Here is a 24,578-nt window from a genome sequence, read left to right as displayed (position 1 = left end):
CCCTTATCCTCATATTCCCCACAACTAACATTTAGGAAAATTGCCACGGTTATGGAGTAGGTACTGAAGTGATTCACTATTATACCAGGGATGGAAGACTAGCCAAGAGGAGAAACTGGGACAGTCTTCATTAGAGCAGAGACGGTTAATCAGATCGAGGGGTTTAAAAATCATGAAGACTTTTGATAAGGTATCGGGAAAAACTACTTTTATTGCTCAGTGAGTTGCAACTATCGGGAATAAATTTAAGGTAATCCAAAAGAATGAAGAGGACAGGACAGGACAATTTTTTCTTTATACAGAGAGGGCTGTTAGGCGATGGAATGTCCTGCCAGAACAGCAATTGGAAGCAGAGTCCAAAATGGGTTTTAAAAAGGGAAGTGGATGAATATTTAAAAAAATAAAATTTCAAGGGTACAGGAAAAAAGGGCCAAGCTCTTTCAGAAGGTGCTCCCACAATGCTGTTAGGTGGGGAGTTCCAGTATTCTGACCCAGCGATGAAGGAACGGTGAGATTTGTCCAATTCAGGATGGTATGCATCTTGGGAGGGGAACTTGGAGGTCCACATACTGCCCTTGTCCATCTGGGTGGTGGAATCAAGAATGGCATTGCTGATTAGATAGAGAACAGGCCACCCATTATAATGTGAAACTGGCTGAACGGACGCTCCTTAAAACCTACATCTTTGCCCACCTATCCTAGTGGCTCGGTGTCAATTTTTTCTGATTAAGCTCCTGTAAAGTGCCTTGCGATGTTTTGCTACGTTAAAGGGGTGAGATAAATGCCAGTTGCAACTGTTGAGAGGAAAGTTGGCAAAAGGAAGCAGAGAGCAGCAATGAATGGAGAGTGGCTGTAGTCGGCAGTAAGTGAGCAGCACGGGGAGGAGCTCTGTTAGTCACCGCTTAATGACCTTAAACAAAACAACTCTAATGCAGGATGTTTTATGCAGGATGACAGTACAGGGTAAGCAAGCTGCGAGAGGGATTTGAAAAGATTATAGTGGGGAAGGAGAGACCCACAGACAGATAGACAGAAGCAGAGATGAGACACCAACCTGCCTGCGGTCCTCTGGTGCTTTCAGGAATAACGCGTTGATCAGCGCAATGGCGTAGGTCTGGATCTCCTGGTTTGATCTGCGGAGACAATGGCATATCCAGAATTATTGGGCATGAGTCTGGCTGCTGTAGGTTCCCATTGCGTCGCTCGCTTTCTCTCCACCTCTAGTGTCAGCTGTAGCTCAGTGGGTAGCACACTCGTCTCTGAGTCATAAGGTTGCGGGTTACCACTCCAGGGACTTGAGCAAATAAATCTAGGCTGACACTCCAGCGCAGTGCTGAGGGAGCGCTGCATTGTCTGAGGTGCCATCTTACGGATAAGACATTAACCAAGGCCCCTTCTCCCTCTCAGGTAAAAGATCCCATGGCACTATTAGGGGAGTTAACCCCGGTGTCCTGGCCTATATTTATCCCTCAATCAACGTAACAGAAAAACATTATCTGGTCATTATCACATTGCTGTTTGTGGGAGCTTGCTGTGTGCAAGTTGGCATTTCCCACAGTGACAACACCCCAAAAAGTACTTCATTGGCTATAAAGCGCTTTGAGACGTCCGGTGGTCGTGAAAGGCACTATATAAATCCAAGTCTTTCTTCTTTTTACAGGAAACCGCAAACACTCCCGAAGCACCTTTACTGCTTCGATAGGTCAGATCGTGGTAGACCGACGTCCACTGCCTTACCGAGGCAGCACGATCGTAAACCCGTGAAATTGTGGATTTATATAGTGCCTTTCCCGACCTCAGGACATCCCAACGCGCTTCACAGCCAATGAGGTAATGTAGGGAAACACAGCAGCTGACATGTGCACAGCAAGCTCCCACAATGTGATCATGACCAGATAATCTGTTTTGGGTGTCGTTTGAGGGGTAAAAGCGGCCAAGACACGGAGAGAACTCACTGCTCTTTTGAACAGCACCATAGAATCTTTTACGTCCAACTGAAAGATTCTATTTAATGGCTCTCCTGAAAGATGGCACTTCCCGTGGATAAACAAAAACAGCAATACCATAGGATTGATTACTGGTTGTTCAGGTCATGCTTTCAAATCCTGGTTTTTAATTCCCTCCTCCATCAATCTCAAATATCTGCATTCCTCCAATTCTGGCCTTTTGCCAACACCGATTTTAATCGCCCCACCATTGGCTGGCGTGCCTGCAGCTGGCTAGGCCCCAGGTTCTGGAACTCCCTCCCTAAACCTCTCCACCTCTTTCGCTCCTTTAAGGTGCTCCTTATAACCTCTCTCTTCCCTGTCCTAATACCTCACGTGGCTCGGTGTCAAATTTTGTGCAAATACACTCCTGTGAAGCACCTTGGGACGTTTTACTATGCTAAAGACGCTATATAAATGCAAGATGCTGTTACAGTCATTTGAACCCCAGTCAGAGAGATTGCAGCCTTGAATTCACATCAGGCTACACAGAGAACCATCGACACTGCCCTCGGAATCACTGATCTGTGATGTCCACACTGAATGAACAGCCAGGAACTAATCACTGCATAGTGATCAAGTGAAAAGGTACAGTCATTGTGAAATAATGCACAGCGTCTGATGAACAGGGAACATTGTGTGCCTGGAATAGACATCCCAATACATAGACCTAGCTTCACAAGTCAGTGAAGGATTGGCAAGTTGGGTGGGGTGGAGGAGCGAATGAGAAAAGCGTTAGTTTTATCTCCTCATAGGGGCTCAACGGGGTAGATGCAGAGAGGATGTTTCCCCTAGTGGGGAAATCTAGAACTCGGAGGCATAATAGTTTCAGAATAAGGGGTCGTCCATTTAAAACGGAAATGAGGAAGAATTTCTTCGCTCAGAGGGTCGTAAATCTGTTTAATTCTCTTCCCCAGAGTCGTGGAGGCTGGATCACTGAATATATTTAAGGCGGAGATGGACAGATTTTTGAGCAATGAGTGTGTCAAGGGTTATGGGGAACGGGCGGGGAAGTGGAGCTGAGGCCAAGATCAGATCAGCCATGATCTTATTGAATGGTGGAGCAAGCTCGAGGGGCCAAATAGCCTACTCCTGTTCCAATTTCTTATGTTCTCATATTCAGTCTGTCAAATTAGCAAACTTTTAAATTCTTTGGGTATATAGAAAGCACATTTATTGCACTGGGCCAGACTAAAGCTAAAGGGACATGGAGCAGCATTACTAAGTCCGATTTATCAACAGAGCCTGGGATTCGGCAGATATTGTGAATAATCAAAACTGTCAGACAGCTAGGATGTGTGCTCTACATCCTAGATGCTTTTGGCGGAGGAAGATGAAAAGCCGTTTGAAGGCATTGGGGATATAATTGGAATCCAATTAAACTGGAATCGCTGATAATCCAGCAGACGATTAGGAAACATTACCATAAGCCTGGTTGGTCTAACAGGGATGCTCCTCTGCATTGATGCAGTGGTGACTGACAGCTCACTGTTGGAGAATCAAGGGAATGGGGGGTGAGGGAAGGGACACCCTCGTGTTACTGTGCCGCCATCCACTCAGAATCCATTACAAAAAACAACTTACTAATGAAAGGGAAGGAACGTGGAACCCAGTTTCGGTTGTCCAGGACTCCGTCAGCAGGGCTCAACATGGCAGATGCGAGTAGATTGACTTTGAGGTGCGGCATGGAGTACGGATCTGGATGGGTGGTCACTAACTAGTAACCATTTCCTCTCCCTGGCTGGCACTGCACCATACCCTAAAGTCCTTGTTCACTGCATGGATAGCTTCGTATGAATAAAGATCTATATATTATTCTACATTCACGGCCTCATAGTGCTTTACAGCCAATTAAGTACTTTTTTGACGTGTAGTCACTGTTATAGTGCAAGGAATGCGGCAGCCAATGTGCACACAGCAAGATCCCACAAGCATCAATGATTATAAATGATCAGATCATTCAGCAATGTTGAGGGATAAATATTGGCTAGAACTCCCCTGCTCTTCTTCGAATAGCGCCATGGGATCTTTTACTGATTTACCCGAGGGGACAGACTGGGCTTCAGTTTAACGTCTCATCCGAAACACGGCAGTGTAGCACTCCCTTAGTACTGCACTGAATATGGAAATATGATGCCTTATCCTCAGAATAAGGGGTCGGTCATTTAGGACTGAGATGCGGAGAAACTTCTTCACGCAGAGGGTGGTGAATCTTTGGAATTCTCTACCCCAAAGAGCTGTGGATGTTCAGTCGTTGAGTATATTCAAGACAGAGATCGAGATATTTTTGGATATTAAGGGAATCAAGGGATATGGGGACAATGCAGGAAAGTAGAGTTGAGGTAGAAGTTCAACCATGATCTTATTGAATGACGAAGCAGGCTCGAGGGGCCGAATGGCCTACTCCTGCTCCTAATTCTTATGTTCTTATCCTCGAATCATCTGGGTGCAGAACGACCTGTATCTCAGTAATTTAACAAGAAACAAACTGTGAATTTAAAGGGGACAGCCCGACAAACCCTCTCAACTACTTTGAGAGTATTACAGTTGAAGTAGATAGTGGAACTCCCTATTATATATCTTACTTGGACCTTAAGGAAGCTTTTTACAAAAGCTTCATATGAAAGATCTCCAATTAAATTAAAAAGCCACACAAATCCAGGGTAGATAGGACTGGAGAAGAGGTTGGTTTAAAAATAGGAAGCAGAGGGCAGGCACGAGGTGTGATATCAGACGGATGCGAGATACTGGGTGAAGTCCCACAAAGAGCGACACATTGCTACATAACGGATATCCAGCACAACTATAAACCTGTCAAATTTACTGTAACACTAAAATAGGGAGAGCAGTAGAGACAGCGAATGCAGCAAAAGGTTGAGAGAAGGATTTAGATCATTTGCAGTGTCAATTGGGACAGCGCTGTTATAGGGAGATTTGATAGAGCTGTTCAAAACCATGAAGGGTTTTGATAGAGTCGATCAGGAGGAACTGCTTCCTGTGGCAGAAGGGTCGGGAACCAGAGGACAAGGGTTTACGATAAATGGCAAAAGAACCCGAAGGGGAGTTGAGGAGAATATATATATATTTTTTTATACACACAGTAATTTTCGAAAGGGAATTGGATAAATACTTGAAAAGGAGACATTTACAGGGCAATGGGGAAAGAGCAGGGGAGTGGAATACATTGGATTGCTCGATCAGAGTCAGCTCAGGCACAATGGGCCAAATAACCTCCTTCTAGGCTGTAAGATTCTATGATTCTTGAGTTCCTCATACCCCATTTTAAACTCACTGCTCAATAATTTACATTTATGTGCCTTTGGTTCTACTGTCCTGAATTACTCTGAAGTAATATTTCGCACTTATCTTGTCTGGGCCATTTACTATTTGATTTAACTCAGTGAGTTATGACTAAGTGTTTAGGGCTTCACCGTTCTCTAATCTGTGCTCACACTCAGCCCTTTTACACACGGAACCAGCCTGCAGGGCCAGGCTCAGCATTCCTGAGCTTATAGTGGGAACCCGCGCTCAAAGGGAGAGGAGGTCAGAGGCAAGGCTGCAACGTAGAAATGATCCTCCAGCCAGGTCAGAGTTCAGTTCCCCGCTGGATATTAGGAAGACCGAGAGCGATGCGTGCTTGCTGCCAGGCAGAGCTAGAGACTGAAACATTCAGACAGTCAATGGATGTTTTACTGGGAGGACGAGGTGGATCCTCCACTTTATGTATGATATTCTACCCCCCATCCATACCCAAGGGTCTCTGAAACTTACTGCAGTGCTACTACTGCGACCCTGCCCAAGATCAGCTGACCCAGACCAGGGGGGCACCTGCACTCTGTGAAGTGAGATTCAAAGTCACTCATGGGCCATGGGGAGTGGAAGCTGAGGTTACAGCTTTAACCTAAAGGTGTGTCAGTCTCACCCACTGTGATACACAATAGGTCTCTCTCTCCTCTCTCTCCCAATCCTCTTCCCCTATCCTTCCCCCTTTCCCTATCCTCCCCTCGCTCCCCATCCTCCATCCCCCGCCCTATCCTCTGCCCCTCCCACGCTGTTATTATGGAAATCACAACAAGGAATGCAACTTGCCATGGACAAGTAACAGTGCTGAAATTTTACATAGGCACAACTTTAAAGGGATTGCAGGAACAGAGCATGCTGCAGTGTACCTACACAAACTTCTGAAGGTAACGAATGTAATGAAATTATGCTGAACCTTTATACAGGACGGGTTAGGCCCCAGCTGGAGTATTGTGTCCAAGTCTGGTCACCACACCAGGAAAGATGTCGAGACCTTGGAGAGGGTGCAGAGGGGATCTACTGAAATGGTCCCAGGGATGAGGAACTTCAGGGATGTGGAGTGACTGCAGAATCTGGGAATGTTCACCTCAGAGCAGAGAAGGTTAAGGAGAGATTTAATCAAGGTGTTCAAAATTATGAGGGGTTTTGATAGAGCAGAGAGAGAGAGAGAGAGAGAGAGAGAGAGAGAGAGAGAGAGAGAGAGAGAGAGAGAGAGAGAGAGAAACAGTTTCCACGGGCAGGAGGGACAGTAACCAGAGGATGCATATTTAAGGTCATTGGCAGGAGGAGGAAGTGAGAACTTTTTTTTTCACGCAGCGAGTTGCTATGATCTGGAATGCATGACCTGAAAGGGTGAAAGCAGATTCAGTAATACATTTCAAAGGGAATTGGATATATACTTGAAAAGGAAATATTTGCAAGACGATGGAGGATTAGTTGGATCGCTCTTTCGAGGAGCCGGCACAGGTACAATGGGCCGAATGGCCTCCTTTTGTGCTTTGTGGTTCTACTCGATGAAATGTGAGACAGGCGATCAAGTTTGGTTTGATTTACCTTTTCGTGTACCGATAGTGAAAGTTAACCCAGAACAGTGAACACCACAGTACCACTAGATGGCGGCGTTCCCACAGTAAAGAGAGAGGACTCTCGTCAATCCCCCCCCAAGCAGCCTCACGAGCTCGGGGTCAGTAATTCCGCACCCGCTCCTCGGACACAGCTCACTCGGGCATCTGGTACAGCAACGTCTCACACCTGGACCTTACTGTCACAGCATTGACCAAATGGGAAATATATCGTCCCACAGTGAGAGTCCGGAGGCGGAGAAAGCGGGTCAGTGTCCACCGGGGGGGGGGGGGGAAAAAAGAGGGCGGAGTGGAGGAGAGTGCGCGGATCACTGGGGGGGCGGGAGAACGGGTCATTGCCCGTGGCGGGGGAGCGGGTTGGTGGGGTCAGTCCCACTCCAACATTGTTCTCAAAACAGCTAACAATTCGCACTTGGGAAAACAAGTCAGAGACACACACAGCAGCCAAGCCTCAGATTCCCTCAATGATTTAAGATTCCCAATGTGACACTACTGTTGCGAGTCTTCGCGCAGGATTCAATGTGCAACGAAGTGGGTGCAGTCTGCAGAGCTGTGTCATACTCTCACCTGCAGGTGTGCAGTGAGCTGTGATACCCACCCTCCTCTATGCTTCAGAGACATGGACTATGTACAGTAGACACCTCAAAGCACTGGAGAAGTACCACCAATGCTGCCGCCGCAAAATCCTGCAAATTCTCGATCAGCTCAGATGGGTGGGTCATTGTCCGCATGCCCGATACTTGACTCCCGAAACAAGCGCTCTACTCCGAGCTATGTCACGGCAGGCAAGCCCCAGGAGGGCAGAGAATCATCATCAAAACGCTTCAAGGACACCCTCCAAGCTTCCTTGAAAAAATATAACATCCCCACCGACTCTTGGGAACCCCTGGCCCAAGGCCGCTCAAAGTGGAGGAGAAGCATCGAGGGTCTTCGCCGGGAGCACGCGGAAGCCAAGCGCAAAAAGCGGAAGGAGCGCACGACAAATCAAGCACCCCACCCACCCATCCCTCCAACCACCGTCTGCCACACCTGTGACAGAGACTGTAGGTCCTGCATTGGTCTCATCAGTCACCTCATTTTATTGTGGAAGCAAGTCATCCTCGACTCCGGGGGACTGCCGAAGCAGAAGTGTGTCATACTTACACCTGTAGGTGTGCGGTGAGCTGTCCGACAGTGATCTCCTCGGCCACCTTCCTGTATAGGTTCTGACTGTTCAACACCATGCTCTCCAGAATAGCCAGGGACCGCTGCAAGATGGAGGCATCTACCGTCGTTTGGTTGACATAGCTTGCAATCTGGGAAATTAAAGAAATGCCTGATTAGGGGTGGGAAGCAAGGACCGATTAAAACACACTACACCTGTCCAAAAGGATACGCCTGATCTACTGTTCTGCAGTTACTGGACTCCCAGAGCTGGGTAAAGGTTAGATTTAGGTAAACATTTGAAGCAGAGGCAGAGATGGGGACGGAGATGAGCATTTGACAGTGGGCTTAGTGGGATCACTCTAGCAAAGAGCCAGCATGGAAATGGAGGGCTGAATGGCCTCCTTCGGTGCTGTAAAAGGTCTATGGTTCTATCTGTCCCACTGATTTTGATCCTTGTAACATAACTGCAAATTGTAAAGGTTTGGAAATGTTGCCTCGTTTAACGCAGGTTAAAATTGATGGGCGGAATCTTCCAGCAGGTGAGGCCAGTGAGTTAGCAGAAAATTTATCCTTAACCCTCAGACAGTGCTCCGGGGGAAATACAGAGGGAAGCACCATAGCCAGCCTCCTCAGACAGACACAACCCTTGTACAAATGTGCGCCGCTGCAGTGTTGCAGCACCTCCACAATAAACTAACACGGCATATGGCAATGCTGAACAACAGCAAAACACCAGAGATAAATCGGTTAAAGAGGGAAGGACCACCAGGCCCTGTGGAAAATCATTGTGTTTTCCAGCAGCCAAGAAGCAATAATAGGAATCAGCACAGCAGTTAGAGATCATCCTCCACACAGACTAGAAAGACCTGCATTTATTGAGCACCTTTCACAACCTCAGGACACTTTGGAGCCAAGGAGCAATTTAGAAGCGTGGTTACTTTTGTAACGGATGGAACACAGCAGTGAATGTGTGCACAGCAAGCTCCCACAAACAGCAATGAGATATACAGATCAAATCATCTTTATTTTTTTTTTAAAAAGAGGTGTTGGTTGAGGGATAAATATTAGTCAGGACACTGGAGAACTCCCCTGCTCTTCTTCGAATAGTGCAATGGGATCTTTTACGTCCACTCGAGGGTGAAGACGGGGCCTCGGTTTAATGCCTCATCCGAAAGACGGCACCTCCGACAGTGCAGCGCGCTCTCAACACGGCACTGGAGTGTCAGCTTGGATTACGTGCTCCAGACCCTGGAGTGGGCCTTGATCCCACGACCTACTGACTCAGAGGCACAAACCAACACGAACTATGGCATATGATGTAAAACACTCACAACAAACCTGTTATCGAAGGAAGGACTGACCCACCAGGGCCTCTTGAACATAATTTAGTTGCTCACAAACCAAGCGACACACCACAAGAGGAGCTATTGGAATAATGGGGGTCAGCACCAGTCTGGGATCATCCTGTGCTGATCAGACTAGGCGCTGGAGCAAGCCTAGCTGCCACTAGCTTCTGTACTGAGCGGCGGCTCACAGCACTCATGCCGCAGGGTCAGAAGGTCATCGGTTCAAGTCTTTTGGAAATGTCAAGTACCCTGGAATATTTAGTTCCCAATCTTGGTCACCGTGTAACCATGTCTCTGGATCGGTTCCTATGCACTGGAGGGTAGCTAATGTAACACCACTTTTTAAGAAAGGAGGGAGAGAGAAAACGGGTAATTATAGACCGGTTAGCCTGACATCAGTAGTGGGGAAAATGTTGGAATCAATTATTAAAGATGAAATAGCAGCACATTTGGAAAGGTTCAAGTCAGCATGGATTTATGAAAGGGAAATCCTGCTTGACAAATCTTCTAGAATTTTTTGAGGATGTAACTAGTAGAGTGGACAAGGGAGAACCAGTGGATGTGGTGTATTTGGATACAAGAGATTGGTGTGCAAAATTAAAGCACATGGTATTGGGGTAATCAACTGAAGTGGATAGAGAACTGGTTGGCAAACAGGAAGCAGAGAGTTGGGATAAACTGGTCCTTTTCAGAATGGCAGGCAGTGACTAGTGGGGTGCCGCAGGCAGTGACTAGTGGGGTGATGTATATTGTCAGTATTACAATATACATCAATGATTTGGATGAGGGAATCGAGTGGAATATCTCCAAGTTTGCAGATGACACGAAGCTGGGTGGCAGTGTGAGCTGTGAGGAGGACACTAAAAGGCTGCAGGGTGACTTGGACAGGTTAGGTGAGTGGGCAAACGCATGGCAGATGCAGTATAATGTAGATAAAAGTGAGGTTATCCACTTTGGTGGCAAAAACACGAAGGCAGAATTTCATCTGAATGGCGGCAGATTAGGAAAAGGGGAGGTGCAAAGAGTCCTGGGTGTTATGGTACATCAGTCATTGAAAGTTGGCATGCAGATACAGCAGGCAGTGAAGGCGGCAAATAGCATGTTGGCCTTCATAGCTAGGGGATTGGAGTATAGGAGCAGGGAGGTCTTACTGCAGTTGTACAGGGCCTTAGTGAGGCCTCACCTGGAATATTGTGTTCAGTTTTGGTCTCCTAATCTGAGGAAGGACATTTTTGCTATTGAGGGAGTGCAACGAAGGTTCACCAGACTGATTCCCGGGATGGCTGGACTGACATATGAGGAGAGACTGGATCGACTGGGCCTGTATTCACTGGAGTTTAGAAGGATGAGAGGGGATCTCATAGAAACATATAAAATTCTGACGGGACTGGATAGGTTAGACGCAGGAAGAATGTTCCCGATGTTGGGGAAGTCCAGAACCAGGGGACATAGTCTAAGGATAAGGGGTAAGCCATTTAGAACTGAGGTGAGGAGAAACTTCTTCACTCAGAGTTGTTAACCCGTGGAATTTCCTACTGCAGATTGGATATATTCAAGAGGGAGTTAGATATGGCCCTTACGGCTAAAGTGATCAAGGGATATGGAGAGAAAGCATGAAAAAAGGGGGACTGAGGTGAATGATCAGATATGATCTTATTGAATGGTGGTGCAGGCTCAACGGGCCGAATGGCCTACTCCTGCACCTATTTTCTATCTCTCTGTAATGGCTATTAGATCAAACCCATTTATCTCTATTTGTGCCACAAGTTTGTCTATCTTGTTACGAATGCTTTGTGCCTTCAGATAAAGAGCCTTTAACTTTTTACGATTATTCCCTGCTTATTCGCTGATGCACTTTTACCGTTAAACTCCGTTCATTCTTGTCACACTCTGCTTATCTTTACCCAAATCGCTACACTGCTTCACTGCCTTGACTTTTCTCTTCAGATTTCGCAATTTATCCTCACCCGACTGGTCCGCCCACCCCACCTTTTTAAGTTTAAAGGCCTATCTACTGCCCTAGTTATTCAATTGGCCTGCCTGAATCACAGTGACATCCTCCTGTCCCTGACCACTAACCGGACCTGGACCACTACCTAACCTAAGGGGTGGGACTGCCTCCTAGATCAAAGTGTCCAAGTAACTCTCCCCCACCCTGATGCCCCTCAGTGTCGGCACCTCAGAGTCCAGCTCGACAACTCTGAGCTGAAGTTCCTTGAGATGCAGACACTTACTGCAGATGCCCAGGATCATGATGCTCTCCGCTAACTCCCACAGGCTGCAGTTGTGGCACACCACCCTGCCATAACCTTGTTTTAATTATTTAGTTAATTAAAACTTATGTATTTAATTAACTTAGCTTAAGTTAAAACAAATTACTTGATCTAGTTTAAATAGGTACATTAAATATTTACCTGTAACACAAACCACTACACGAATGTCCCCTTTAAGCTGTGTGGCCACCCAGCACTCCAAGGAACTCGCGCTGCCGGCTTTTCAATGTAAACCCCACATGCTCGGTATTCTGAAGGGGCCGCGCAGGGCCAAAAAGTTACAGGCAACACTGACAAGTATTGGAGGCAAAAAGCAGAACCTCCTTCCCTCTCTCTTCAAATTCCTAACTTTAACACTCTGTTTAAGGACACAAACACTGAGACATTTGTCTCAGGAAAAGAAGATGCTGAATAAATACGCATTTTTCTTTTGAGGAACAGAATGCTGGGGGTCCATAAACCTTTCACTTACACCAGAAGGTATTCACTTTTCTGTAACAAACCAGGTGGATCCTCATGGATGTGTTTTATTCAGGGTTTTTTCCCCAAAAACAATGAATCAGTATGATCAGAAATCTCTGAACTGATGGCAGCAGCAATCCGGTCACACATTAAGAGTCACAGTTTCTAAGCTCTAATTGGAACAGGCAGGGCCCATGTTAATTAAACCACTCAGCACGTTCCCAGGGTGTGACATCAAACCGACAAACCTCAGCGCTCCGCTTCAGTGTGACCCGATTCGAGGGCGAGGGAGGCCGCGCGCGGTGGGGGGGGGAAGGGAAAGAGAGGCCGCGCGCGGTGGGGGGGGGAAGGGAAAGAGAGGCCGCGCGCGGTGGGGGGGGAAGGGAAAGAGAGGCCGCGCGCGGGGGGGAGGAGAGAGGCCGCGCGCGGGGGGGGGGGGGGGGGAGGAGAGAGGCCGCGCGCGGGGGGGAGTAAGTTTACGAGACGGAGCGAATAAGAGCGCGGAATGCGCAATGAGATCGAAAGTGAGAGAAAAAGAGTGTAAGAGTTATGAGAGAGAAGGAGAGAACGAGAGAAAGGGAGTGTGGGAGAGCAAGCGAGAAAGAGAACTCAGTGATCTAACTAAATCTCCCCAAGATTAAAACTCGATAATAATAAGGCGCACAGAGGGGAGAACGGCACTCGGAAATCGGGAGCTGCTCTGTTGAGGGAGGGGCGAGGAAAAGAATCTGGAGGATGGGCAGTCACCCCACGACCAGTGACAGATCTGTATTACCAGAAGCCTGAGGACAGTTCCCCTTGCAGCACCTCTGCCCAGGTGTGGCACAGGGAGGCAAGAGTGTGAGTGAGTGCACAGAGTGAGAGAACGTGCGAGTGTGTTCATGAGAGTGAATGCAGGAGTGTGAGAGAGTGCGTGAATGAGAGCGTATGAGTATTTGCGCACGTGTGTGCGAGAGAGAATGAGTGCGCGCGCACAAGTGTGTGTGTGAGAACATGCGCAAATGTGAGAGAGCGTATGAGTGTGTGTGCGAAAATGAATGTGATTTCAATTTAAAAACCTGTTCTCTATCTACACTCACTCCTGTTAAATGATTCAGTTAATTCCATTAAAATGAACACAGTATTTGCCTCAGATCATGTATTTACCCAGTTTTAACTTAGAAACCAGTTCTTACAAAGGTTCTATACCTGAAGCAGTAGCTGCCCTATTCAGATGTGAATGGAGCTGGAATGTCAGCGGTTTCTGTTTTTAGTTCTGTTTTCCAGCATTCCTATTTTCTTTTTCTTCTTTCTATTTCAACAGAAAGTTTGCCCTTACAGGCGACTGAACGTCTCCAATCCATGATTGCTCCTGGGCAATGGGTGTGACACAGTGAAGAAGGAGTTAACCCCACTGGCTTTGTGCCACTCAAAGTGTCCTTTGCAAGAGGCCTCTAGGCTGTGGGAAAGGATTTCTTGGCTGAAGCTCGCCCTGGAGTTTCCCACAGGATAGGGAGTGTGGAATTAAGTTCCTGGTTCAATGACCTTTGTGTCACTGCAGACAGAGACAAGTGTGGAGCTAAGATTCCAGAAGGAACCTACAAACTTTGAGGTTAAACACTTGACAGGGGCAATTCCTTCACTGGTGCCATCTGCTCAGACACCAAACCATTCCTGGTTTTGAAACCAAGGGCACATTGGGCTGGATTTTCCGGTTGTCTAACGCCTCAGTTAGCGGTTAGAGGGGGCGTTAATGGGAGTGCAGCGTTTAGCGCCCCGACCGAAAATTCATCAGCGGCTCAGCGGGAGCGCAAAGCAGTAGCGCCTGGCTGCTGACGATCAGTGCGATCCTGACATCAGTCCTGGTGCAACATTAGGTGCAGCCGCCTCATTCAGTGACCGCCAATAACATCGTCTCGAAAACCAGTGGGCCCAGGCTGCAGAGTCGTTAACTGGTGGCTACTTAAAGGGATGAGGAAGTGCTTCCCTCGGAGGTCAGTCAGTGCAACATTTACACACAGCATGGTGCGTGAGCCTCCGAGTTTGCAGCAGCAGACGGACATAACAGCGTAAGCTTGAAAACAAGTGATTTTGAAAACTTTAATCAGTGCATTACTATGCAGTGCCTTTAAGACTTGGCTGTTCCTAGGATCTGACTCAAAGTTCCGCGCGTGCACAATGGGTCTGCAAAATATACTGACCAAACTTTTGTTATCTCCCTCCCAGCTCTGGTCAGCTCTTCAACCGATTGTAACGAATTTCTGGGCGGGAGGCGCAAACTTTTTCAAGGCGCTAAAAGTACTGCTCCACCTGGATTAATGCCGCAACAGAGGCACAACCGAATTTCCACCCCCGTGAGTTTTACACTCTGGAGGCTAAATTTATTCCCAAAGCTATCTCGGTGGACTATCATCGTGCCTGATAAGTTCTCTCAATCTCCAGTTATCATCCCCCTTCCCCGAAAACCCCGCCCAGAACTTTCAAACATCACTGGCCTCGGCATGCAACGCCTCCGCTTTTGGATCAAGATTGGACAGTGCTCAGTTCGAGGTTCACCTGGAGGTCAATCACTGCCATTTTGTGCTTCTGAAGGTGAGGGATGCTGGGGAATGAAGCCACTTCCATCGTGGAAACCCAGGGTCAGCATCGAGAATGCCGAAGGGTTCGTCGGACACCAACAGGCGCAAAGCAAATCTCCCTCTGCCCCAACAGAAGAGCAATCTCCTCTCCTGCACCAGTGTGAACATTTATCCATTTACCACTCCACCAGGCAAAGGAAGAAGAATCCCCTTTAATTTAACACAAATGGGCCTGACATTGGCAGCAGGTCCCGGCAGAAACCAGGAAGACCTACTGGTTTCATGTAGGATCGTTACAGACAGACAGTCATCCTAGGAGTCAGGGGTTTGGACTTGGACCCAAAAGGTGAAGGGGCAATGACTAGCACCTTCTACAGTTCTATCGGGGGGGGCGGGGAAAGGAGAATTATAATAAGATTTGGAAAATCGTGGTCATTTTCCATTACCTTGTGCAGACTAGATAAGGGGGCAATTGTTGTGGAAAAGCCATTAAAACCTCTGCTGCTTCAACTTTTTGGTCAATGTTGAGACCCCCCCCTCCACCACTGTCTTCATTAGCACTCAGCCCAGGTGGCGGAGTCCATCGGTCAGAAATGGGACAAGGAAGAAAAGAGCCGGCAAAAAAATTAACTTCGTTCAGAACACGGTCCTTCACCACCTTAATTCCGCTATATTCATCTTAATTAGATAACTAATCAGTCTTGTGCTTTTTCACTAAATGGCACAATTTGTATAGACTTCCCATGTTGAGTAGGTTGGGTCTCTACTCGTTGGAATTCAGAAGGTATTGAAGAGCACCCCGTAGATTTGTGAAGGGCGCAGGGCGGGCGTGTTTATCGGCGCTGCTTTCGTTCAATGGTCGCAGAGTCGGGCATCCCCCCCCTGCACCCCGCCAGCTTTCTGGGTGCTGTCTAAGGAAAGGTTGAGTAGGTTGGGCCTCTACTCATTGGAATTCAGAAGATTGAGAGGTGATCTTATCGGAACGTATAAGATTATGAGGGGGCTTGACAAGGTGGATGCAGAGAGGATGTTTCCACTGATGGGGAAGACTAGAACTAGGGGGCATAATCGTAGAATAAGGGGCTGCCCATTTAAAACTGAGATGAGGAGGAATTTCTTCTCTGAGGGTTGTAAATCTGTGGAATTCGCTGCCTCAGAGAGCTGGACATTGAATAGATTTAAGACAGAAATAGACAGTTTCTTAAACGATAAGGGGATAACGGTTATGGGGAGCGGGCGGGGAAGTGGAGCTGAGCCCATGATCGGATCAGCCATGATCGTATTAAATGGCGGAGCAGCTCGAAGGGCCATATGGCCTCCTCCTGTTCCTAATTTTTATGTTCTTATATTGCCATCCAGACTCTTTGGCACCAATTTTCTGCAGTGTCGATGAGCTACCGTTACAAGGAAAGGTGCGAGACGAGAAAAATGATGAGCAAGGCCCATAGCGTTGAACGTCACAAAGGTCGAAATAAAAGAATAAAAGGCGGCGGAATAAAGCAAGGAGCAGCGAGTTAGGCAACGTCAGGCTCCGGTTGCAAAATCCTGCAGATTTTCGGAGGAAAGGATGCTGGGGGCAGTGAAGGAACGGCATCGTTCCTGGGAAAGAATTGAAGGGCTAGAAGTCTCGATCGCATCACGCTACATGGAATAATGGCCCAGAAATTGCCTCTGACCACAAAAGTATTTACGAAAGTAACTGGTGGTCCCGGAGGAATGCAGACTTGCGCTCCGAGGCCTCCATTTGCAGCCCAGCGTAGAGGCTTACTTATTCCAGGAGCGTATGTGTAGCCTGAGATCACATGGGCCGGACCAACCAACGAAAATGGTGGAATGGGAATACCCTCAAAAACACAAACATTTCAAATAAATTAAAAAAAACACTTCACATATGTAAAATTAATTGAAATTGAATGATTAAATGTTTAACAAAATTTTTTTTGAAATTTGTTTTAATAGGAGTAAAAATAAACTTACCTTAATGGACAGGGTTTTGAATATAAAAATTATTGATAACATTTTATTTTTCTATCTTTTAAAACTCTTACACTGGTAAAATCAGGCCTTACGCTTGCTTTTACCAGCTGTAAGAGTTTGAAGGACATTCGCTGGGCAGGAGTTCGGCAAATAGCCCAAATCGCCACCCTCGAAGGCCCTTCACCCGGGTCAGATCACAAGTCCCTGGTTTAGGTGCATGCGCCATGCACGCCTGAACCCGCAACTTGCGAGGCATTTACAGGCACGTGCGCACATCGTACGTACCCAGAGGGGCCGCTATTTCAGGCCCAAAAACAGAGCCCATGCGCTCCGCAATCCCGTGGCTGCAGGAAAGGCCGAGAGCGTTCTATCCCGCCAAGTTTGATGGAAGCAAAATCAGGTTAATAAAATTACTAGTAAAATTAGGTGCCAGTCTGATCTCCATGGTAACACTCTCGCCTTGGAGTCGTGGGTTCAAGCTCCACTCCAGAGACTTGAGCATGTAATCTAAGCTGACCCTCTAGTGCAGTGCTGAGCGAGTGCTATTTTGCACAAGATCGAGGAGTTTGCCCGGTGCATATCACTAAAACAGATCATCTGGTTATCTGTTTTTGGGACCTGTTTTACGCAAATTTGCTACTGCGTTTCCAACATGACGTGACTAGACTCCCAAAGGACTTAATTGGCTGTAAAGCGCTTTGGGACATCCGGAGGTTGTAAAAGGCACTATTTAAATGCAACAGAGTTAATAATAATGATACACTCTATTTGGAAACAGATCCTGAATATCAATAGGCTGCCAGACAACCAGCTAGGAATCTCGTGTCCGTTTAATTCAAAAGAAAGCAGAGGGCAAAGTGACTCTGGAACAGGAAGCCACCTGTGTTCAGTTTGCCAGTATCGCGCTCACTCTCCACTGACCTGTTTGATGAAGGCGGTGGAGATCATATCCCAGGAGACGATCCCGTGGTCCATCAGCTCCAGGAATGCAGTCAGCGTGAAGGCCAGCATCTCCCCGAAGCTGCAAGGAAACATGTGCACGTCGGTCAATAAGAACATAAGAAATAGGAGGAGTAGGCCATACAGCACCTCGAACCTGCTCCTCCATTCAATAAGATCATAGCTGATCTGATCATGGACTCAGCTCCAATTCCCCACCCGCTCACCATAACCCTTATCCCCTTATCTTTGAATAAATTTAAGATAGAAATAGACAGTTTCTTAAATGTCCCAGCTTCCACAGCTCTGAGGCAGCAAATTCCACAGACTGACAACCCTCGGAGAAGAAATTTCTCCTCATCTCGGTTTTAAATGGACGGCCCCTTATTCTAAGATCATGCCCTCTAGTTCTAGTCTCCCCCATCAGTGGAAACATCCTCTCTGCATCCACCTTGTCAAGCCCCCTCAGAATCTTATACGTTTAGATAAGATCACCCCTCATTCTTCTGAATTCCAATGAGCAGAGGCTCAACCTACGCAACCTTTCCTTAGACAGCACCCAGAAAGCTGGCGGAGTGCAGGGGGGGGATGCCCGACTCTGCGACCATTGAACGAAAGCAGCGCCGATAAACACGCCCGCCCTGCGCCCTTCACAAACCTATGGGGTGCCCTTCAATACCTGGCCAGTAAATTGCATTACCCGTGTTGCTGAGCCAGACAGATAGGGAAGGTCCCTGCTCGAGGCCCAGCCTGTGCTGAGTTTCCTGACCTCAAGTCAGTTTGGACGGTAATATTGTCCACAGCACCATGGGTTAAGTCGGGAAAAGGGGGGAGGGGGGAAAATCAGAGAGGTTCCCGGTCATGATCGCTATCTCACCCCCCGCCCCCTCCCCAACAGCTGGGGGTAGAATTAAACTCGGCTGCGATGTCCTCCTTGCTCACACTTGCATGTCTACAGTCAATAGGAACATTAGGAACAGAAGGAGGCCATTCAACCCCTCGGGCCTGCTCCACTATTCAATTATGCACCTCAACCCTATTTACCCACGTTTGCTCCATATCCCTTGATACCCTTACTCAACAATAATCCATCCATCCCAGTCTGGAAAGCTCCAACTAGCCCAGCATTTTGGGTGAGAGCTGTCCAGATTTCCTCTAGTTTGTGTGGAAAAAGTGCCTCCTGGTTTCACTCCTGAATCGGTCTCGCTCCAATTTTATAATGTCCCTTCGTTCTCTATTTCCCCCACCAGAGGAAATAGTTTCTCTGTATCTACCCGATTGAATGCTTTTGACATTTTAAACACCTCAGATCACCTCTCAATAGCCTGTAATCCATGGTAATAATCCGGGATCTCCACTTGCATTAAGAACCGAAGGACTATCAGAATCTGTGGTACTGTACACAGCGAGGGGTTTGATGTATGAGATCAATGACAATTAAAAACGCACTCGCAAGAATCCACATGCTTACAGTCAGCTTCCTCAGAGGTCCTCTGTGTTGCAGAGTTACGGCACAGCCAGTCAGTCAGGCTGCACCAGCAACAGTGCTGCCCGATCACCGGGCCCCTCCATCACCAGGCCCACCCCCCCCACCTCCCCCGTCAGCTCCCCCACCCCCTCCCTCCCCATCACCGGGCCCGTTTTCCACCGCCTCCCCTCCCTCCCTCCCCTCCCCTCCCTCCACCCCCCCCCCTCCCCCCAAATAGAGAAAGGACCAAACCACTACGAACAATGCTCAGTTTGTCAAGCTGCCTGTGAAGCGGGTAATTTGAATGCCCACGGAGATTGTGAAAAGCCTGCCCTTCAGGGATGATTGTGGACAGAGGGAGGGGGGAGCAGTGAGGTGCACTTAGGAGGTCAGGAGAGCAAATCAACCAATACAAAATCCAGGGGCCGAAATTGCCCACCAACATAAACGAATCGCACCTCAAACCTATTTACCCATATTCCTCGACACCCTTACTCAGCAAGCGATCTTGGTCTATAAAGCTCCAATTGGCATTGGGCAACCAAACCGGAGAAATTCAGCACTTCGGGGGTTTTTGGAGAGGGGCAGAATGGCCTCAGCATCGGGACGGAAGTGGGGGCGGGGCAGAGTAGCCGATGCTCGGAGCCATCAGCACCGCGCTGACACGTCACAACGTCTCTCCCCATTATTTAAAGGGGAGGGCCACTCCGATCTCTGTAGCCACTTCAGTGGCAAACACTGGGCCACCAGAGAGGTTTTCAGACGGGCCAGCGGCCTGGCACCCAAGGGAGGCACCCAAGAGGGCCGAACCTGCGGCCATAATTGTCAGCCCAACCTGGCAGTGCCATCTCCCCTTTAAGGATGGCCATGCCGCCCAGCCAGAGAATGCACCCACAGCAAAAGCCGTCAGTGACACTGACCGGCGGTGGTGCTCCCGCGGGGCAATCCGAGAAAGGTGCAGTTTCCCGCGGGGCAATTTCGGGAAAGGGTCCCCACCGGTCAGTAAGGGGTCGGCACGTGCACGACACGGCGGGAAAATGGGCGGGGGGGGTCCCCTGCACCGCTCCAACCCTGAGGAAGGGCAGTTTATAAAATGGCGGCCCCTCTGCGGAGACTCAGCGGCCATTCCGTACCGACCCTCCCGCCGCTTTCAGGCGGCCAGAGGCCTTAGAGAGGGGCAATTTCCACCTCCCCGCACCACCCCCAGAGTCCAGTAGATGTCATCACAGGGAGGTGAGCAGGTCTTCTCGATCCATCACACTGTAAAATGATACGCCAAGGGGGGTCCGATTTGCCAAAACAAGCAAGGAAGGTGACTGTCAATGATCTCACACTGCTCTATGGCTATAACTGTCCGTTACCTATAAAGCAATGTGACTATTTAATGTTGCTACAAATTGTTATCCAATGAGGATGAAGCGGTCAGCCATGCTTGTCTCAATAGTTTCACACACAAGAGTATTGTTTACCTGAATTTATCCAGTAAGTTGCTGGAAGTGAAGCACAAGAGGGAGTTAAATGAGGACATTTGGCAAGTATTAGAACAGGCCAGAAAGGAGAAATATGCAATATTGTTGAATAACTTCTCATTTACACACAGAACCAACAGAACTGCTTTCGAATAACTAGCTAGCCAAGTGCCTCACATTTGTCTTCACCGTACCTTTCAAAGCGCACTATAAGATTTCCCCGTACTCTACAATATAGCCCACAAAATACATAATGCTTTTTTCAGAAGGCAACGACCGTTGAGTGCGAGGACTGATGATTCAGCTCCCTACCCATCTTGGAGATCATGAGTTGGGTAGTTGCACAGGGGCCGGGGGGAGGGGGGGGGGGAGGGGTGAGAGAAAATCAGAGTCCATGGGTTGGGTAGTTGCATGGAGTGAGGGAGAAATCACCAAGACCATGGGTAAAACAAACAAAAGATCAAAAGATTTCTGGTCATTGTCACATTGCTGTTTGTGGGAGCTTGCTGTGCGCAAATTGGCTGCCGTGTTTCCCACATTACAACAGTGACGACACTCCAAAAGTACTTCATTGGCTGTAAAGCGCTGAGACTTCCAGTGGGCATGAAAGGCACTATATAAATGCAAGCCTTTCTTTCTTTATGGGATGGGTAGTTACACGGGGGAGCCATTTATGAAAATGGCTAGGTGTTCATTCTGTGCCATTGCTGTGTTTTCAATTTAAAAGACTGTGCAGGAGCCATCCAGTATCTTGGAACGTGTGAGGCTCACCTGGCATCAACCATTTCAGCTGAAGCAGGAATCAGCTCAGAGATGCGCACTTTAGAGGGTCTTAAGAATAAGGGGTCGTCCATTTAGAACTGAGATGAGGAGGAATTTCTTCTCTCAGAGGGTTGTGAATCTTTGGAATTCTCTGCCCCAAAGAGCTGTGGAGGCTGGGTCATTGAGTATATTTAAGGTGAAGATAGACAGATCTTTGAACGACGGAGCCCAGGGTTATAGGGAGCAGGCAGGGAAGTAGAGTTGAGGCCAGGATGAGATCAGCCATGATCTTATTGAATGGTGGAGCAGGCTCGAGGGGCCAAATGGCCTACTCCAGCTCCTATAGCTTATGTTCTTAATATGAGTTTGATTGTGAACACGGTGCGTCACAGGTGTCAGCTGAAGGAGGGCGTCCTGCTCTCCGAGCCCAGCCGTGTTGTTTTACGATTACAACCTTACAAGGCCGCCAGTGAAATGGAGGCTAATTCACCAACGTGCATTAACGAGCAAGTCACTTGTCTGAGTGCACAAGATGACACCAGCCAGGTTTGGATGGAGCTGTGGATTCCATCACCAAGTTTGGGCATTGTCGTACAGCAAGGGTTGTCCACTGGGCGGACTGTCATTGGGCAACTTTCACTTTACAGGCAATGAGCACAGATGAAGTACCTCAAAGAAATGCTGCCAACAATGATGTCGCGACATCGAAGTCCAGGGTGCAAGCGGTAAAGTGCTTGTAATGCTACCGCACCTATTTTATATCAGAATCACTCAGCACAGGAGGCGGCCATTTAGCCCAGTGGCCCTGTGCCAGCTCTTTGTAAGAGCTATCAAATTACTTCCACTGCCCTGCTCTTCCTAGCCCTGCACATTCTTCCTTTTCAAGTATATATGCACTTTTAGTAACTTTTGAAAGTTACTATTGAATCTGCGTCCACCATCCTTTCAGGCATTGCATTCCAGATCATCAGAACTCGCTGCTAAAAAAGTCTCATCTCCCCTTTGGTTCTTGTGTCAATTATCTTAAATCTGGGTCTTCTGGTTATCGAACCTCCGGTCAGTGAAAACAGTTTCTCCTTATTTACTCTATCAAACCTCTCTATTAAATTGTCCCTTAACAAGAACATAAGAAATAGGAGCAGGAGTAGGCCATCTGGCCCCTCGATTATGGCTGATCTGATTTTGGCCTCAACGCTACTTCCCTGCCTGCTCCCCATAACCCTCGACTCCCTTATCGTTCAAAAATCTGTCTATCTCCACCTTAAATATATTCAATGACCCAGCCTCCACAGCTCTCTAGGGTAGAGAATTCCAAAGATTCACGACCCTCAGAGAAGAAATTCTTCCTCATCTCCATTTTAAATGGGTGACCTCTTATTCTGAAACTATGCTCCCTAGTTCTAGATTCCCCCATGAGGGGAAACATCCTCTCTGCATCTACCCTGTCAAGCCCCCTCAGAATCTTATAATTTCAATAAGATCACCTCTCATTCTTCTAAACTCCAATGAGTATAGGCTCTTCTCAGCTCTAAGAACATTCCCAGCTTCTCTAGTCCCTGCATATGGCTGAAGGTCTTACTTCACAATCGTTTTTTTTTAATGTTTCATTTAAATTGGGACACTGACTTGGTTCCACTCTCGACCAGCAGCGTCAGGATGAAAATCCCTTCCATGTTGATGAACTCGGTGGCGAAAGTTGCGTCGGCGGAGAGCTTGGCCAGCTCTTTCAGCGCGTCGAGCCTCGAGTCCAGGTTTGAAGACTGGATTCTCTCCAGCAGCTGCCGGGCTGCCCGAGTCTGCCAACAAGAGAGTCGGAGGACACGGTTACAGACCCCGGGAGAAATGGCTCTTCTCTAACCAGATGCATCATCAATTTAAATATCGATAAAATGTCTAACACACAACACCACAGGAATGCATCAAACTCTTCCATTCTCCCCCTTTGGCACACACACCACAGCCAGACAAGAGGGCCCCCGAGAGATCACTAGCACCTTGTGTTCCAGTCCGCTGCCAGTTCTGCCCCTTGGCTGCTCTTCTCCCGCTAACTCCTGCCCCATGGGCAGTGGTCCCTGTGGTACCAGACTCATCATCATCATCATAGGCAGCCCCTCGAAGCGAGGATGACTTGCTTCCATGCCAAAAAAGGACAAGTTCACGGGTGTTTCAATGAAGGACTTAACATTCCAGATCCCGAACTACATCCTGAAGGGTGGAAGGTGCCTGTGCGTGGATTTTTTTTAAAAAAAAAACATGTAGTGACCGTTACACACCAGCCACCGCACGGGCTCGACAGAGCTAGGTCTTGGTCCAGTGGCAAGGATTAACCAAGACGACTGGAGACCAGCTCTGCTGCACAGACCAAGCGCGCACACATATCGCAGTGTGGGCTGGCCCGTGCTGCCCCTTAGCCTTTGCCTCTTCTGGGCCCTGATCACATCTCCCCACCCCCCCTGCCCCGCCGCCCCCACCCCCCTGTGAGTCCAGACAGAGGAGTGTCGACTGTGACAGTCACAGCCCCATCCTCGCAGGCACACACTTTCTGGCAGGGTCGCTCAATAGCAATCTATTCTCGACAATCTCCCAGCTGCCCCAACTGCGGCCCGTCCCATCAACACAGGACAGGCACAATCTTTGAGCTGAACTTGCGCGTTGACCTAGAGTGTCCAGACTCCGCAAGGGAAAGGGTGGCTTTCATGAGCCGAATGCAGCCTTCTCCAAAGGCCCACTCGGTCACACGCTAAGTTATCATGATGAATGGGAAATGTTAACCTCAGCTTCATTTCCAAAAATAAGCACAGGATGCAGTTTACCCCTTCCGCTTATTAATTCAACCAATGAGTCTGGAGTCACATTTATTTACTTTAAAAACACCTACCCAGAGGGTCATGAGCGGAGACACAGCGACTCAAAATTTAAATCCATTTGGCGGGCAAGCTGCCTGGGGACATGCACCGGGCATCTGCAGCTCGCCAGTCGCCCGCGACCCAATATTAAGTGCGCCTCAGGCCAACCTGTTCCGGCAGGCTGGCACAAGCCAAATTCACCCCCTTTGCATTTGTACCTCAGAAGATGCGTAAAATAATGACTACTCACGGGGGAGGTGGCCAGCCGCAGTATGGTCCCATTTTTGATCTCGTTGCGAGTCTAGGGGATTAGAGGGGGAAAAAAACAGGATCATTATGAATTTAAATAGAACAGCAATTAATTTACATTTGTCTGTTTGAAGGAGATTCTATGCAAGATGTACAGTCAGTGGGGTTTAAAGGAGGTTGAGTGCAAGGTGCATAGATAGAGGTTTAGAGAGTTC

General features: G+C 48.1%; 1 protein-coding gene and 1 long non-coding RNA gene across 10 annotated transcripts in view; one reads left to right on the top strand and one right to left on the bottom strand.

The window, feature by feature from the left end:
- Positions 1–24,578, bottom strand: part of LOC139277463 (engulfment and cell motility protein 2) — a 175,585-nt gene that overhangs the window by 71,425 nt on the left and 79,582 nt on the right. For 5 of the 9 annotated variants that reach the window (XM_070895946.1, XM_070895951.1, XM_070895947.1 and 2 more), the window contains 6 exons: positions 24,365–24,415; positions 22,895–23,064; positions 20,507–20,527; positions 17,552–17,651; positions 8,012–8,163; positions 1,055–1,133 (listed from right to left, as the gene is read on the bottom strand). In XM_070895946.1, the coding sequence (XP_070752047.1) occupies positions 1,055–1,133; positions 8,012–8,163; positions 17,552–17,651; positions 20,507–20,527; positions 22,895–23,064; positions 24,365–24,415 (573 nt within the window). The other 4 variants (XM_070895950.1, XM_070895952.1, XM_070895954.1 and 1 more) reach the window with 4 other exon arrangements.
- On the top strand, positions 12,584–15,163 carry LOC139277465 (uncharacterized). The gene is made up of 2 exons (XR_011596085.1): positions 12,584–12,912; positions 13,399–15,163. It is a non-coding gene; the product is annotated as an uncharacterized lncRNA (long non-coding RNA).

The sequence above is a fragment of the Pristiophorus japonicus genome, chromosome 12 (assembly GCF_044704955.1).
Source record: "Pristiophorus japonicus isolate sPriJap1 chromosome 12, sPriJap1.hap1, whole genome shotgun sequence".
Classification (NCBI taxonomy): domain Eukaryota; kingdom Metazoa; phylum Chordata; class Chondrichthyes; family Pristiophoridae; genus Pristiophorus; species Pristiophorus japonicus.
This window is presented reverse-complemented; position numbering and strand designations above follow the sequence as displayed.